Raw genomic sequence first — 18,618 nt, 5'->3', positions numbered from 1 at the left:
TAAAGTCTTAAATATCTTAGAACACTGCAAACATTATAAGCTATATTAGAAGTCTTGCAGTAGTTAAAAACTTTGTGAATGCAGAGCTTGTGCCTTCCATGAGATGAATGTCTAGGTTGTGACGGTGAGGCAATTTCCATTACAATCCTTACTTCTTTCAGTCTCTAACTTTCTTAAAAAACAGCAAAAACAACTTATCCATTTCTTCTTGAAGTTTTGCATGCTTATTTTCTTTAAAGGTTCAGGTTGGAAATGGAGCTTTTCTCCTTTTTTATTTGCCATATAAAGGAGGTCTGAACTTTTTTTTTCTGTTTGAATCTGATTTTGCTGCAGGACCTCTGGGAGGTCTCATGGTTGTTTATTGTGAACTCTAACATCTTAACTGAAGGGACAAGGGTATAGAAGCTTTTAACAATCTTTCTGCATCTAAAATGTTAGTCACATAATTAGATGTTACTACAACAAAACCCAAGAAGTCTGACTAAGAATCTGTCCCTCTCAGTTGCTCAGCTGCTAAACATTCAGTGTCTAAACTTTTGTGATATCACCGTTCCACTATTTCTTCAGCCTATATGGGATCTGAATTCAAACTCAAAAATAATTCAGTATTCTTTGGCAATCTGGCTTCTAAAATGGGACCCTCATAATTGATTTTTTTGTCCTCTGTAAGATTTAATGCATAGGACTATTTTTTTAAGATTGGGTGGCTAATTTGACTATTTGAACTTCTGGAGTTCTGCAGAATGTAGAGATTCTTCAATTGCTGCTTGAAGAGTTGGGATAACCTTTCTAATCCAAGAGGTACGCTTCAAAGAACTTAAAAGCTTTGCATTCAAAAGCAGAATAAATAAAATTTATAAAACTAAATTTGATTGAATGAATATGCATTCACCACAAGTGTTTAGAAGCTTCATGGAATAGTTTCTAAGCTTCATAAATCAAATATCTTTAGTTCAAGTAGCATAATACATCCGCAGAGATTGTAAACCTCAGTAAGACAAATATTCTGATTCAAGGAATTAAGAAGCTTCACAAAACAATGGGCCAGATCCTGGGATGTGGCTAGCCTACATGGAGCACCAGTTTGGGGGCCTTACCTGGTCTTGATGTAGCTCTGTGCAGGCTGGTCCCTCAGCAACTGTTAGACTAGCTCAGTGGTCTCCAACCTTTCTACTCACAAGATCACTTTTTGAATTTAAGTGCAACCCAGGATCTACCCCGCCCCTTCCCTGAGGCCCTGCCCCACTCACTCCATCCTTTCCCTCTCCGTCACTCACTCTCCCCCAACCCTCACTCACTTTCAGTGGGCTGGGGCAGGGGGTTGGGGTTCAGGAGGGGGTGTGGGCTCTGCCCTGGGGTCAAGGGCTTCGGCATGTGGGGGGGGCTCTAGGCTGAGCCTGGGGCAGGGGGTTGGTGTGCAGGAGGGGATGAGGGGTGCAAGCTCTGGAAAGGAGTTTGGTTTCAGGAAGAGGTACATGGCTCTGCACACTGCCCCTCTCTGCAGGCACCATCCCCGCAGCTCCCATTGCTCATAGTTCCCCGTTCACGGCCAATGGGAGCTGCGGGGGTGGTGCTTGCAGGCAGGAACAGCACACAGATTCCCCTGTCCCCTCTCTCCCCTGGGGCCGCAAGGGCATGGGGCTGGGGCAGGCAGGGAGCCTGCCGTAGAGACAGCTCCGCTGCACTGCCGGACTTTTAGTGGCCAGAGATCGTGATTGACTGGGAGAGTCTCCAGGATGTACCAGTAGATTGTGATCGACTGGTTGGTGACAACTGGACTTGTCTGAATTCTGTGCTAACTTACACTAGGTTACAACAGCCACAGGGGGCCCCAAAGTGCTGCTGAAGATCCAGTGTAGTGCATGACATTCCATGCCCGCTCATCTTCTCTGCTGTATTAGTACTTGAAAGTATGAGTTTTATAAGAGCCCCTACGTTGACTCTGTCACTGGAAGATTACCTTTACAGTAGGGTAATTCTCCGTAAGCTGGTTGTCAATTTTGGGGCATATTGGACTGGTGGTTTTGCACTGCTTTGAAGAATCTGGCTCAATAGCTTACTGCTATGAAGCATGTTTTCAGAGGTACTGGTGCAGCCTGTTGCTTACATGGTTCACAGGTTAGCACTATGGAGCTTACTAAACTCAGAAGTGCGATCCATCCCTAACAAGATTGCAGGTTCATTTTTGTGGTTCTTGGAAGTTAGCATGGCATTGACTTGGTAATAAAGTGAACTGGCATTGCCCATGGAGATTATTATTATACCTCATATTCAAGAGGTATTGTATTTAGAATTTATATGGTCTGTGGATTGCAAACATCTTTATGAGCACTGTGGATTTAATTATGCTCTTTCATGAAAAGGAACTAGGTGCTGTGAAATCTTGGATAATTTCAGAGAGAGGGGGTTTGGTTTACAAATTAATGTAGGATTAATGTATCCTTCTCCAGTGGTCACCGAATCAAGTTCAATTATCTTCTTACTACTGTCACAATAATATCATTTTCAAAGACAAAAATAAGAAAAATTCTAGATCGTTGGCGCCAAGTAAAATAGTAGGAGCCATTCAGTCAAGAATTTAAGATATACACTCTTGCCACAATGCCAGAAGGTGCAGGACCAATATTAAGTCTAAAATGGTTCAATATGTTTATCAAATTAAAATGGTTCAAGATGGAAACTCTAAAATCTATTCTCCTGTCTGTGGATCCAGGGGGATTTACATCAGGTGTAGCTATGAGGTGTACCTGTTTTTTAATCTGCTAGTATTCTGGAATCATGAAAACTGCTTCAGGTTTTCAGATGGGAAAATATAGTATATTACCAATGCATATCTTTCTGGGCTGTGCTAATCTAAGTTCCAAGACTGTTTTTTGGGGTGTTTTTGGTTTTGGGTTTTTTTTTGCTACCTAAAGTAATGTTTGTGGTAGTGGTTAGCTTCAGAAATAAGGTCATATAAACATATCTAGATGATAGGCTCATAAAAACAATAAACACAGTCATCTCAAAAGGCAGGAGAAATCACTGTTTTCATCACATGGGAATGACAATCAAAAGAGGAATGAGCTTGTATTAACACAAAGGATAATTTATTTGGAAGATGTTAAGTTACCAAAGTAGGAAAAACACTTCTTTCAGACAGGAGGATCCAGAAGAACTGACACAATTCATCTTGTTTCTAAATATTATAATCTTTCATTGTGTCCTAGAAGACTATTCATATCATGCATGCAACTAGTATTGAGGAGCTGTTTTCAATTATGCCTGTTTCAGAAAATGACCATGCAAATTCAACAGCAGGCAATTCAGAACATAAGTTAGTTCTCTCTATCAGAGTGGCTAAACCAGAACACTATAATGAAAGATTAACTCAAAGGACAGGGAAATGAGAGGTCTAGGTTCTTTTCCTGGGTCTGCTGCAGGCTTCCTGGGTAATTTGGGGCAAATCTCTGTATTTCAACATACCTTCTGTAAAATGGGGATAAGGAATAGCTGCTGACCTGTAATTCTGTTTCTTTGAAGATACCATACTATAGGATTCCCACTCTTGGGTTTTGCATCCCCAGTGCAAGACAGGTGGTAATCGCTGTTAGTTTTTGGCAGTCTGTGGCATTGGGCATGAGCCCCTCCCTCATCTTTCATTCTAACTGCTAGTGCCTCAACTCCCTCTAGACATTTCTTAGTTAATCCCTAAATTTGTGGGAAGGAAAAGCTCCCCTAAAAATACAAACTGCATGTGATTGTAAATTAAAATATTTACCATATGAAAACCATGCCAACGATGGGAGAAAACCTAGCTTCACACTGCCTTAGAACAGAATCTCAAATCTACAAAAAGATGTGGGTGAGCAGGAATCCTGTGTGGTGGTTGTCTCAAAGAAGCAGTGTGTGCTTTCCTGGTGTGTGATTTCCTGCTGATGTTTTGTGGATGAAAATAGACAACTTATCATGGTTGCACACTGTTGATCTGATGTCATATTGCATGGCTCTATTTTTATTCCTAGACAAATTACTTGATAGCAGGATAAACTTCAACCTTTTTTATTTGTTGCAGCAAATTTCAGATGAAGGCATTGTAAAAATTTGTAGAGGATGCCACAGACTTCAGTCACTGTGTATTTCTGGTTGTAGCAACCTTACAGATGCTTCTCTCACAGCCCTTGGTCTAAACTGTCCGAGATTGAAGTGAGTATGTCACAATTTTTGTATTCCTCATTGGCCTGATCCTGGGAGATTAAGTTTCTCCTATGAAATTCTGAGCACCTTCAACTTCCATTGATTTCCATTGGAGTTAAGGGTGTTCAGCATCAGGGCAAAACCCCAACCCCTGCATATCATGTGAAAAGAGGAAAAAGAATTAAGTCACAGTTACTAACTGACTCTATATTACTTCATAGATACATACAAAGGATCCTCAGCTGCTGTGAGTTGTCATATGACAATTTCCATGAGCTGAGGATCTGTCCAATAGATACTACATTTTATGGCTCGGTATCTTCTTCTTTTGCCTTACAAATAGTACTGTTAATCATACCTGAAATACTTAACTAGAACTACACTAAGGTGACATTTTAGGTGTGTTTTGCCATTAGTATGCTATGCTGCCCAGCACTGTTAGACTTAAATGCACAATGGGCTAAATTGTCATCTATACCCAGTATCTGATGGGCACAGCTGAGGTGGGGTGGCTCAAAATGAAGCTAGTTGCAACTCCCTGATCCTCTGTCTTGTTCTTTCCTGGCACTAGTGTACTTAGAACAGCCTTTAGGTCCAATATGCCAGCCAAGAATAGCTACAGTATAGTAGCACTTGGGCTACACCTCTCCCTCCTTCAGATTGTAATGCCCTTACGCTGAGGGTTGCAGTGGGAATGGCACAGGTGTTGGCCGTGCCTGCCCTAAAGCCAGCTGGTGATTCTCCCACAATGGGACAATGCTCAGCTCTAGAGATGTTTTTGCTTTTGGCCCCTTTACACCACCAGAGCAACACAGAGGGTCTGGAACAAGGAAAATAATCTGGTTCAGTATATCTGAATTTATCTTCATAATGTTATTACTATAAGTAAATTATCTGCCAATTCAGAAACAATATAAATTTGCTGTTAACTTTTTATATTATAGTGGTATTAGCTGCACTTTGCCCACTATATGAACCAAAATAATTTCATGTAACTCTTAATGCTAAGGAAACTTTCTCTAAAGGGTAAGTATTCACTATAGTTTCCTTTCCTTGGGTTCCCTACTTTTCTTAAAGTGATAAATGGTATTAAGAGTAATCTCAAGCCACAAACCTCTATGTGCATGTTAGGTGCTGCAATTATGGGCAGTTCCAACATAGATTTTATTTCACGAACCACGAAAATGCAGCCGTCTCAGGAGTGAAATATAGCTATTTGATAGTGTATGGTAACACTGCACAGTTAATCCTCATTTCTCAATATTTTGAAGAATCTGTTTAACGCAGAAATGGATATCTGCCTCCACCCTAGTCATGAAGAAGATTTCTGTTATGGGGCAACTCAAAAGGAAAATATCTTACACTTTTAATTAAAGGTTGATTTTTTAATACAAAAATATTAAGCTTCTTAAGATGAAGTTAAAACCTTAATTATGACAGAAACAGATTCAAGAGTCATAACAGTTCTTAGGGATGCTGACCAATTAAACTTTAATTGTGGACCATTAGGGAAAATATATATATCAGTAAACTTTGTATCAAAAAGAATTCTGACAAACTATATTTGGATGCCAGTATTGTGTGTAATTACCATGCACATTCTGCCAAGTTCATTTTTAACGTGATCGGTAGGAAAAAAAAAGAGCTTTTGTTTAATTTACAAAGACTCTCCTCAAGTCAATGTCTGTATCTGATCCAAATTTGACTGCTTATGCAAATAGCTATGAGTGCTTATGCATGCTCTTGCTTCAGTCACAAGAGTATTTTCAAACTGGTTTGTCACACTCCTTAAAAAATCTAAACCCATTGCCACTAGTTAGGACAAATCTGAGTCTCTCTCTCTCTAACTGATGTCAGAAAAATATAGGTACTTTGAAATCATTCCTGGCTCACTTTCTAAGGCAAAGAAAGAGGCCTAAAATACCTATCAGTCCCACACTCCTCCTTTCAAGGGAAAGACAACTCTCATGAGAAATCTCTCAAGAAAAATGTAAGGAAGCATCTAACGTGGGGCACCATAAAATGTACTGCTAGCTAAGCAAGCTTGATTTACTATCCTGTAGCTTGTTAGTCTCCCTCAGTGCCACAAGGGGACAGGCTTCAGCCATTTCTCATACAGTAACAAGATATTAGCAAGGAAAATGAATCTGACAAAATGAACCCCATAGATCCGTCTCTCATCCAAAGTAAGGATAATGCAAATTGCCATAGACTGAGCTTCAAGACTATGTACTAAAATTGTACTGTATTAAAATTTTCATGTTGGGGAATCAACTGGAGATACAACTCCCTTCTTCTTTGTACCTCCTAAATGACATCTTTTCAAGAACTAGAAAACCTGCAGAAACTTTCTAACTCTCTTCCCAAAATTGGATCAGCTGATCTACTCACTGGCCAATTTAGGGGCAGGCCTTATAAGAATATTTGCTATCCAGAGATCAGTCTTACAACTCCGCATGCTGTTCTCAGGCTTTCTGCAGAATTACCATTTGTTAGTGCTCCCCTCTCCCCACTGTGTGGATCTCGTCTCTGGCACATGACAGATCAGATGTTAGAAGTTCAAAGCTCCACCTTACCAGCTGGTGCCACATAACTTCCTGCCCAATCCAGTGGCCAATAACTTCTAGCCAGTTTCCTTTCTTTCCATATAATGGTTCAGAACTCCACTGAGCAGCTGCTCTATATTTAGTGCTAACCTGGTTAGATATCCCTTTCCACCTCTCTTCCCTCAGCTAAGTGCTGATATTCAATTTTTTTGTATTTTTTTCTATTTTCTTTTAAAGAAAATGTTGGTATTTGTCTAAGTTCAGCTGGTTTGCTGATGTGACCCTGCACTAGTCTTCCATAATGCCTTTGTTTGGCTTGGCTTATCCAAGGTGACAGTTCAGATTATTGTTAGTGGGTTTTTTCCCTCTAGTTCAAGTTGTCTTAACAGGAATGGAGAAACTCCACACTGACTTCCAGAGATGCCTCAACAGACAAAATGCCTGCCAACAGTGAACATGTCTGGTCTTTGTACTGCCTGAGGGATGATCATGACTTGCATGAGGTGTGGGATCTGCTGTAGGTTATCACTTTGAGCCGTCAGATCCTCTGACAAGTGCTTTGGTCTCTGTAACCGGGCTCGGGCTCAGAGTCACCGGCAGCGCCTCCTGCTGGTCATCTCAGGGAATTAACATTCCAGCCTCCGGAGCGCCCTTTTCAGGCCGGTGTCTCACCACCACTGCTGGCCCCCATGTCCCTCTCAGGATCCCGGTGCCCCCTTACCTGCTGCTCCCTGGCAGTACCCCCACAGTTCTGGGTCTCCCCCTCCCAGGGGAACCCCCTCCACTATCCCCATCTTGCCTCAGTCTTAGGCTACTGCCAGTCACCAACTAGCCCCTGCTTCCTGGGGCAGACTGCAGTATAAGCCACTCATCACAGGCGAGGGGTTTGGACCTGCTGCCTCTGCCTACCTGTGGCTGCCCTTGCAACTCCCTAATAGGTACCTAATAGGCCTTCCCAGGCCTGCAGCCTGGGGCTTTCCTAGGCCAGAGCTCCCCGGCTCCCTTGGCCTTTCCCCAGCCCTGCTCCAAACTAGGTCCTCTATTCAGGTCTCTGCAGCCAGGTCCCTCCCTCTCAGGGCTAGAGAGGGAGTTCCTCTGCTCCTGGCTTCCCTGACTTTTATAAGGCCCGCTGGTCCATTTGGGGCGTGGCACCCAGCTACGGCTGCTCTGCCAATCAGCCCAGCTTTTCCCCTGCCCCAGCCTTCTCCCAGGGCTGTTTTAGGCCCTTCCAGGCAGGAGCGGGTGGCCACCCCGCTACAGTCTCCTTCAGGGTTCCCCAGATGTCTGAAACTAGTTTGGTTTGTAAAGTCTGATGGAAGAAATTCTCAAGGAGAGCAGAGTTGAGTGTGACTGCATATAAGACTGGTACATCAAAGCAGAGCTATGATGAGCTGAAGGGCCCTGGTGATGTTTAACTCCAGTTCAGAGACTGAGGCATTGAAGCATCTTGGAAGCAGAGATAGAGTCATATGTCTTGGTGGGGAGGCACATTTAAATCCGCTTGATGCCTGTGTGCCAGGATGTCCTGGATCTCAGCTCTTTCCAACTCCTCTCTGTTTGCAATTAATCTAGTTGCTGGGACCACCTCAAGAGGCTGGGAACAAAAATGTACTATGGTGATTAAACTCAGATCATGATTGCCAGTGCCTTGCTTCTTATTCACGCTCTTAGCATCTATTTCTCTCTCTACTTTAGGAAAGAGTAAGGAATCCAATGAATCAGAAAGGTGCTTTGGCAATGCATGCACCCTCTCTTGAGGAGAAAGGGAAGAAAACAGTTCAAGTATTACCAACTCTGCAATACTTCTAAGTAGAAAATATCCTATGTACTTAATAGAGTAAAATCAGCATTCAATGATCTACTATACTTTAGCTGAAAAGGGGGGAATAGTTTGTGTTTCCTGTTCAACTGCATATGACAATGGCAGGTGTAGCCATATAGTGCTCTCTCTCACACACTTAGACCTTGCATTAACGGTTGTTAACCACCTATGATGAGCTGCTCAAGATCACAGAACATGGACTTAACAAGCCTATAAAGGATTGCTCATGGATGTTCAATATAGCCCTTTTGAGAGAAGAGGGTTCCTGTATTACAGAGAGTATTTACTCAGTGACCCTACACTGGGTAGACTTGGGAAGGAGATGAGATTCTGAGGCATTTCTGAGTAGTGCTTTATGGTTAGCACTTTGAAACACACAACTACTTAAACCTTACCTGTGTAAGGATTATTTAGAATGATCTCAGTCAAGAATTGTATTAATCATAAATGCATTCTGACACACACGTGACATTAGGCAGCCTTCAGTGATAGCTCTACTCTTACAAGGCAGTCATGGCTGCTCCCTATGCACTGCTATTCAGGTGTCATGAATGAATTAAAATTTAATCTATAATATTTATTTCCAAGTTTAGTTACAACTCTTTCCTCCCTCTGGTTTGTCTTACATAGCTTGGAATCTCTCACTGTGTCTGTCTGTCCTGGTTTTTCTTCTTCTATTTCCTTAGCAGAGGTACCTCACTTTACCTCTGTAGTTTCCAAAGAGTATGACTATTCTGAGGATGCTTACCTTGGAAGAAAGAGAAAATTACTTAACTGTAATTGTAGTTTCCTAAAAACAGTGTCCTCAGATCTTCACCAAGAGTGCACCATAACTCAGTTCCAGTATCTATGTATCTGTCACACACCATTGCCAGTTAAGATGGCCACTCACCTGCATCCCCCTCCAAAACTAGTCACAGTATAAAGAAATAAACAGAGAAAATGTCAGCCACTGCCTAGAAAGGATTTCACTAGACCGCCGCATCAAATCTGGTGCAATCAGCAAAACAGACCAACATCAGAACCTCACTCACCCTTATGCTTATCAGTGCAATGTCTGTGATCAGTATGCCCCAGTATTATTGCCCAACCTAGTCTGCATCATGGCTCCCTAGCTGAATGACACAGTAGGACAGCTGTTAGCTCACCTCTCCACACCCCGTCATTAGATCCAGGGACAACAAATCTGAAGGTGGAATTGCCATTCTTTTCCTTTCTCACCCACTGCTGCCCGTGCACCAGTGTTCAGTGCTTTTCAACCAGATGTGTAGCAAGTAAGTTGCGTGATTGCTCTTTCTTTTTAAAGCATATCCCATCACTTTGCATGTTTTTATGTTATGGAGCATTAGAGAAGAGGTTTGCAGGGTTGGTGAGAGGCAGAGGTAACACACATAATTAGAATTGAAAAAAAAGATAAGTGGTATGCAGACAAAGAAAGGGATAACACATGGGTGATCCTAAAACATGTTTCCCCTTATGCTTGACATTCTAAATAATTTTCGCACCAGTTATGTGTTTGCTCTATCCAGGCTTTCATTAAGGATTGCTAATCACCTATGATGAGCTGCTCAAAACTACAGAAGAGGAGGTTATTTACTGTAACTGGAGCTTTCTTTGAGATGTGTGGTCCCTATTTGGATTCCAAACGTTGGTGTGCGTGTGTGCCCTGTGCTGGAGCCGGAACAGTTTTTTTAGTAGTGTCCATTAACCCACAAGCACATTGTCCGCAAGCTCGCATCCGAGGCTATAAGAGGCCATGTGGGTTGCTGCTGCTCCAGTATCCCTCTTACCGGTAAGCAAAGTAGGCCATAGCAGAGGCAATGGAGGGTGGGTATTGGAAGCCAAATAGGCCCGACATCTCAAGTTGGAGAAGGTAGTCCAGGAGGATAGGAATGGAGATGGAGTCTAGTGGCTGATGTTGTCAGCGTGCCCATGTGGTGAAACACTTCTGTTTCACCTGATAGCAGACCCTGGTGGGTGGCTTCCTGCTGTGCTTGAGAATGTCATGCACTGGGGTGGAGCATGCTCTGTTTGCTTGCGAGCTCCATCCAAATACCGTGGGATGGACCAGGCTCAGGTTGCGATGTCAGAGTTGGCCTAGCGTCTGTGTGAGGAGATCTGGGTGAGGGCAGAGGTGGATCCGGTGATGAGCAGAGAGGTGGAGGAGGTCCATGAACCAATCTTGGCAAGGCCAAAAGAGGACTATCTGTATGAACGTCACTTGTTCCTATCGAATCTTGTGCAGGAGGGGAATGGGTAGAAAGGCATAGTGGACTTCACTGGGGGGCAGGAGAAAGTCATTGCCCTGTGAGTCTATCCCAAGTGTTGCTCTGGAACAAAAGAGGGGGAGGTTTTGGTTCTTGTTGGTCACAAACAGGTCCCGACGCCAGGTGCCCCAGCAGTGGAATTCTGAGCATAGTGTGGGATTGTGTAGTTCCCACTCGTGGTTAGCATAGAAGGACCCGCTGAGCATGACCTGCCGAGCATGTCCGCGAGGGAGTTGCTGGCGCCTGGAAAGTACATGGCCTGTATCATGACATTTTATCTGATACATCAGTTCCAGAGTTGGATGGCCTCCACACACAGAGGGGGCAATCTGGCACTGCCTTGCTTGTTGATATATAAAATTGCCACCATGTTGTCGGATAGCAGTTGAATGTGATGTGATTGTGTAAGAGGAAGGAATGCCTGACAGGCAAAATGGACAGCTCGCAAAACCAGGATGTTGATATGCATCCTGGCCACTCTTAGTGTCCAGAGGCCCTGGGCCGTATGAGCATCCAGGTGGGCACCCCAACCTGTAAGGGGGTGTCCATAGTTAGAGTGGTGCAGGAGGCAGGAGGTGTAACAGGGTGCCTATCAGTACCTTGGGCAAGTCAGTCTGCCAGGTGAGGGAGGCCAGGATGAAACAGAGGAGAGGGACGGACTTGTCCAAGGGGTCTGTCTGCGGTTTGTAGGTTGATCTGATCTATAGTTGAAGGCAGTGCATATGGAGGTGGGCATAGGGAATTATAGAGGTGCAGGCTGCCATGTGATCGAGGAGAGAGAGGCATTCGTGGATGCAGGTGTGTGGTTTGTGGCGTAAAGTGATGCGAGAAGTAAAGATGGTAAACCGATCTGCCAGGAGGAAAGCCTGGCCCACCAGAGTGTCCAGGCATGCCCCAATAAATAAATAAATATCGCAAAGAGTCTGTATAGCTCAGAGGAGGTGGTTGCCTCAGTGATCTACTATACTTTAGCTGAAAAGGGGGGAATAGTTTGTGTTTCCTGTTCAACTGCATATGATAATGGCAGGTGTAGCCATATAGTGCTCTCTGTCACACACTTAGACCTTTCATTAATGGTTGTTAACCACCTATACCACCTAACCACCTGGCCAGTAGGAGCCAGTCGTCTAGGCAGGGAAACCCGGAGTGGCGGAGGCATAGCATGTGGGCTGTGACAATGGGGAAGACTTTTGTGAATACATATGGATTGGTGGTGATACCGAAGGGAAGGTCATGGAACTGACAGTGGGAGTGACCAACCATAAAGTGGAGAAGCTTCCAATGAGAAGGGCATCTGCTTCCTCTCAGAGAAGATCTCCACAGCCAGCGGGGGGGGGGAGGGGAAAGAGGAATTCTATAGAGTACCCCTGGTGAATGATGTCCAGTACCCAGTGGTCTGTGATGGTCTTGCCCCAATTGTGGGGAAAGAGGGCAAGACGGAGGGGTAGGGAGACATTTACGGATCTTGGTGAGAGTGTCAAAATTGTTGCTTAGACTGACATAGCAGGACGGTTGAGAGAGCAGAGGTTGTAGTGGCAGAGTAATGGGGCTATTGAGCATGCTGCTGATGTCATGATAGCACTTGTTGTCTTTGGAAGTAGAGAGGGAAGAGTCTGGGGTGTAAATGCCAAGTGACTGCAGAGGGGCATGAGAGCCTTTGAGTGAGTGCAGGGACTCTTCCGTCCTGTCACTAAAAAGTTTCTGGTTATTGAAGGGGAGGTCCTCAAGAGAGGTCTGGACAATTGGAGCAAGGATTCATATCGGAGTATGACTCCGGTCACCAGGGAGCGTGAGGTGATGTCAGCAGCATCACCCACTGCCTGGAGGCTCACCTTAGTAACCAGTTTGCCCTCATCAAATAGTGTCTGGAACTCATGTTGTTTGTCTGGCAGAAGAAAACCCTGAAACTATGAAAGTTTGGAGTACGTGAGAAAGTTGTACTTTGCCAACATGGCCTCGTAATTGGTGATGCAGGACTGGTCCAGCTTCTTCGCCGCTCTGTCTGGGGTTTTGTGAGTGTGTGTAAGGGTGGACTTCAGGTGGTGTTGGTGAGTGCATTCCATCGCCACGTGAACCGCCAGTGAGTTGGGGGTGGGGGAGTGAAAAGGAAGTCTGTTCCTTTCGATGAGACGAAGTAGCATCACTCTGCTGCTTAAAGGAGTAGGGTGTATACCAGTGTATGCCAGACCAACTGTGCTGGTTGCAGCATGGCTTCATGGATGTGGAGGGCAGTGCGGGAGGGTCCCGGCAGTTTCAGGATATTCTGGACCTGGTTTAATGTGTCTTGATCTTCCTCCACTAGGAGGCCAAGAGCTGCTGAAGCACGTTGTGGTATTGTTTATGGTCATCCAGTGGGGAAAGGGAAGGCAGAATTAGTGCCTCGTCCGGTGACAACGAGGCTACAGTGGGACCGGTGGTACGGATAGTACCGGCTGTACTGTAGCATCCTCTGGTTTGTTGTCAACTGAGAAAAGCCTGGTGTGTGGCCGGGGAAGGTTGTTAAGAGGCTACCAGTGGTAGTCCACAGTCCTGGTAACAGTCCCAAGAAGGCCAGTGAGGCCAAGTGTACAGGTTGTCGGGCATTGGCAGGCACCAGGGATAGTGGAGCCATGTGTTGGAAGTAAGGTCATACACCAGTAGATAGGATGGTCGGTGCCTGGGATATGTGCAGGTGAGAATGAGGGAATCCAGCTCTGAAAAGTCCTCTGAGTTGGAGGACGGGTCCAATGGGGCAGAGCCGCCAGTGCAAGGTGGGTGGAAGATATGCATTGTGCTGGGAAAAGAAGGAGGGGTTCATCCACCAGAGAAGGGAGCTCGGTGGTGGTTGGGGGACCAGACAGTAGCGGGGAACCTGGGAACATATGGGAGCAACAGCTCCGCAGTAGGCATCAGTGGTTCCAGGTGCGCAGGGACCTATGCATGGTGGCCTGGAGGGGCCTGGCATCATCAATGGTGCCAGAAGTGATGAGGAAGCCGGACCAGTGACCACGGCTGGAGGCGACACCAGCAGATCGGATCGGTACTTCAACTTATGCTCTCTCTGGGGTTTCTTGGGAGCTGGAGCAGTTTGGGTCGGTGCATGACTTCTCACCCGACTTGGCATGGCTCAGGAAGGCAACACTGTGGTTAGGGGCAGTCCCTGTTGGGGAGCCAACTTTATGCCCATGTCCGTGTTTCTTAAGCTCACAGTGGGCTGCTGCGGCGGTACCCCTGGGTTTGGTGCCTTGGACGAAGATGGAGAGGCACTCATTGGTGGTGATGGGAGTCATTCCAGCAGATCTGCCAGTCTGGATCTGACTGTGCATGTGCGCACATAAGCTCCTCCATTAGAAAGCTATGAAGGCGAAGTTCTCTCACTTCTCTCATTCTGAGCAGAAATGAGCAGCAGATGGAGCAGCAGGTGATGACTTGAGCTTTGCTGAGGCAGTAGAGGCACCGTTGGTGCTTGTCACTCACAGAGAAGGAATGCAGGCAAGAAGCACAGGTTTTGAAGCTGGTTGCCAGGGCATAATCCCTGGAGGGAGGATCTCCCTGATGGGGGAAGGGTTCAATGAGGATACTAATCACCTAGGAATCTAAACAATAATATCTACACTATAAACAACTATATACAACTCTAGCTACTGGAAAAACAGCCAAGCGTGTCTTTTAGCAAGGCTAGGAGCACTGAGGAACAGGGATTCTGACTCTGGCCATGCGACGATAAGAGGGAACTGGAGCGGTGTCAACCTTCACGGCCTCTGATCGCCTCAGATGCGAGCATGTGGATGACCCACATTGATGTGCAGGTCAACGCAAACTACTACAAAAACTGCGCACCCATGTTTGGAATCATGTAAGGACCATCACTTGAAGAAGAATGTGGGCCTGAGAAGCCTATGAAGGTCATATGGATGTTCAATATAACCCTACTGACAGAAGAGGGTTTCTGTACTAAGAGAGTATTTACTCAGTGACCCTACTGAGAGGGAGATGAGATTTTGAGGCATTTCTGAATAGTGCTTTATGGTTAGCACTTTGAAAACTAGATGTGTAATGCATTATGGTAGAAAGGCACATTTTGATAGCCTACCTCTAAGCTTTGATACCTATGCTAGTTTATACTGAGAAATCTAAATCAGCAGTCTCTTAGTCTATTTCCTTTATCTCTCCTTTATGAATTTGTGTGTCAAACATAAAGGAAATGGCTGTTGTGTTGAATGGGAGAGTTTGTGCACGTGGTTACTCTGTGACATTCTCTCCTTGTTAGTCTCGCTACTCACTACCATCTGCTTAGTGTAAACTTGAACAAGGGAAGAGCGGAAGTACTACAATGAAAACTATACGTACTGGTATTGTTATAGTTTCCTTTTTTCTCTTATCTTACTTCACTCACACCTCTCCTAAGGGACTGCTTCTCAGGTAATGAGTTTTTTCCCAATATATTTCTATATCTGTTTCTGGAAGATTGAATCAGGTAGGTTTGGCTTTACGTTTTGGTTTTGACAGCTGTTTGTCTCCTTGCTTTCTGATACCTGAAGCCAAAATGCTTAATATAAGAACTTGACAATAAATAGAACATTGGAGGCATATTGTGAAGGCTTGACCTGCACTTTCCTAAATTCCTCCCTATACTCTTTCTGTACTCTTCCACAATATACAAACTCAACAAACTGTCTAATGCATTTATTTCTTTGTGTATCGGGAATAAGATATGCAGTGAAAATGGTATTTTTCCAAATACAGTTTTAGAATTACAATAAGTATATACATAGCCTTAGAAGTACAAGAATTCACTGTAAATTTTTTTCTTTACAGATGTCCATAGGTATAATTTTTAATTGTACATAATTTAATTGTGCTATGTAGCCTGAACATCTTTCTGATTAGCTAAATCAAAAATTAGTCCTGCCTTTTTTAAAATTGCAAAATACTATGAAAATGGACTTACGACTTTGGTTCTAAATCAGTTTTATGTTACAATATATTGACAATATATTGAAATAAAAAGAAATAATTGCTTTTCATTACTGTATCAGTAATATTTTTATGTTGAAAACAATTATTTTTTCAGGATTTTGGAAGCTGCAAGATGTTCCCACCTGACGGATGCAGGTTTTACACTTTTAGCACGGGTAAGGATTATTTTAAAAATGTACAGTTTACCTAATTTTCACTGCTACTGTACATATCTGAATTTATCCAGTCATGCTGGGGAGGATGAGAAGAAAGTAGAGTAGAAGGGAGGCTCCTTACAGGAGGTGGCCAGAAAAGAACCAAAATAATTGATTTTATTTCTGGAACGTAATTACAAATAACTGGAGCTTGGAATATTTTTTAGAGTGGCTTTCTCCCTTCCCCGCCCCTGCTCTTCTAATTTTTTTCTAAAAATGCATTTAAATATAGTCACCTGTATTTTTCATACATAGAACAATAATTTTAAAGCCGAAAGCTATAAAATATAATGCAAGCAGGCTTCCTAAGTACAGAAAGTCTCCTTATAGCAGATTGTTCTGTGTATCAGTTATTGCTGCAAAATATATCTAGATAATATTTTCAGTTAAGCCTTAACTCATGCCTATTGACTTCAGTGACACTTCTATAGCACTTAAAGTTAGATGCAGACTTACTGTGTTGATTTAGGGACTGGATGGAACTGAATATTTAAAGGAAAAAGGTTTCTATTTTAATGGATCTAATTTTTGTTTCACTCTTTTATAACATTTGTAAGGTTTATTTTTAAATATAACGAAGCACAAAAATGGTTTTATTTAAATAGGAGTCGTGTAACAAACATTTGATATGAACAAGAGCTATTTTAGTTCCATGGGCATAGGGGGCAGCTGGCAGGGTACTCTCTAGACCTTTGGAACATGCTTCCTTATCAGGGCTGTAATATCCCGAATTTGTTAGCATGTGCAGGGTTTGGTAGGGCTGGATAATAGTGCTATATGATCTATATGGGGAGGTCAGTTAGTTCTTGTTGTATTTATGTTGTCTCTGGGTTATTTGATTTTATTGCAGTAATTTTGGGGCCTGTTAAGTATTTCTTTCCCACATTTCAGAGTAGCGGCTGTGTTAGTCTGTATTCGCAAAAAGAAAAGGAGTACTTGTGGCACCTCAGAGACTAACAAATTTATTTGAGCATAAGCTTTCGTGAGCTACAGCTCACTTCATCGGATGCATTTTTCTCCTTTTCTTTCCCACATTGTGGCTTGTTCCATACAAGTACTCAGACAACACTGCTGCTATGTTCTGCCTTAACAAGCATGTAGGTACCAGATCAGACCTCTTTTGCCAAGAAGCAATGAACCTCTGGTCTTTTTGCATCAAGAACACAATTATGCTCAAAACAGCTCACCTTCCTGGGTCTCAGAACTGTCTAGTGCACCATTTCAGGAGATTGTTCAGAAGAGATTACAAATGGTCCCCTCAGACCTGACATAGCAGAGTCCATTTTTCAGATATGGGGAATGCCAGAAATGGACATGGTTATTACCTGACAGAACAGGAAATGTCACCAGTTCTGTTTCAGGATGAGTGTTGGTTCAAGGTGTGTATCAGATGCCTTTCTACTATCCTGAAAGGGGAAACTTTTTAATGCTTCCCTCCCACACCCCCAAGTCCCTGTGGTGCTGAGAGTGGTGGGCAAACTCAGGCAAGATCATGCTGTTTAATTCTGATAGCAGCAGCCTGGCCTTGATAGCATTGGTTTTCAGACCTGTTAAACCTTTCAGTTTGAAATCCCATAATCCAGGGATGGCCAACCTGAGCCTGAGAAGGAGCCAGAATTTACCAATGTACATTGCCAAAGAGCCACAGTAATACATCAGCAGCACCCCATCAGCTCCCGCCCCCCACTCCCAGCACCTCCCGCCTACCGGCAGTCCCGCTGATCAGTGCCTCCCCCACCCTCCCCGCACCTCCTGATCAGCTGTTTTGTGGGGGGCAGGAGGCTTTGGTGAGGAGAGGTAGGAGTGAGGGCACTGCAGGCTCAGGGGATGGGGCAAGAAGGGGTGGAGTGGGGGCAGAGCCAGGGGTTGAGCAGTGAGCACACCTGTAGCTCCACCCCCAGAGTAGGTGCCTATATAAGGAGCTGCATATTAACTTCTGAAGAGCTGCATGTGGCCCCAGAGCCACAGGTTGGCCACCCTTGCCATAATCCTTCCTCGGGTCCCAGACATAGTGTCCCAGAACCATGGCCAAACTGCATCCCAACCCTCTTAGCCTGAACCTGATTGGTTATGTTCAGTGGTTAACTACTCAGTAGTTAACTACTTGTTCTATTGCAATTTGAAACATTCTTTTGATAGCGGAAAGCCCTCCACTAGGTACACTTCATAAAATGGAAGATGTTTTCTGTGTGGTCCCAGCAGAAAGATACCTTTCATTTATGGGTTCCCATTCAGTTTATTCTTCATTACCTGCTTCACGTAAAGGAGAAATGTCTTTCTGTCAGTGCCCTGCGGGTTAATCTGGCTGCTATCTTAACCCTTTCATCTATAGGATAGTGGAATGCTGTTTTCTTCAACCCTATAACTATAAAGTTCTTGAAAGGTTTGGGTAGGCTTTTCCCATGTATTTGAGACCCAACTCCATCCTGGAAGCTAAATTTGGTTCTCTCAGTTTTAATGGGGCCCCCTTTGAACCTATTGCTACATGCTCATTGTTTCACCTCTTGATGAATGTAGCATGCCAGGTAGCTATTACTTTGGCCAGGAGAACTTTAGGCTTTGATGGCTGACCTTCCTTAGATATTATTTTACAAGGACAAAGTTGGTTTGCATCAACACCCTAAATTTCTCTCGAAAGTGCTTTTGGATTTTCA

General features: G+C 44.0%; 1 protein-coding gene across 4 annotated transcripts in view; it reads left to right on the top strand.

The window, feature by feature from the left end:
* FBXL2 (F-box and leucine rich repeat protein 2) overlaps positions 1–18,618 on the top strand; it is a 125,203-nt gene that overhangs the window by 88,621 nt on the left and 17,964 nt on the right. For all 4 annotated transcript variants that reach the window (XR_012157459.2, XM_073333077.2, XM_073333074.2 and 1 more), the window contains 2 exons: positions 4,055–4,185; positions 15,865–15,925. Coding sequence is in view for 3 of the 4 variants with exons in the window: in XM_073333077.2 (XP_073189178.1) it covers positions 4,055–4,185; positions 15,865–15,925 (192 nt within the window). In the remaining variant the exon portion in view is untranslated. The remainder of the gene's footprint in view (positions 1–4,054; positions 4,186–15,864; positions 15,926–18,618) is intronic.

This window comes from Lepidochelys kempii, chromosome 2, assembly GCF_965140285.1.
Source record: "Lepidochelys kempii isolate rLepKem1 chromosome 2, rLepKem1.hap1, whole genome shotgun sequence".
NCBI classification, from domain to species: domain Eukaryota; kingdom Metazoa; phylum Chordata; order Testudines; family Cheloniidae; genus Lepidochelys; species Lepidochelys kempii.
This window is presented reverse-complemented; position numbering and strand designations above follow the sequence as displayed.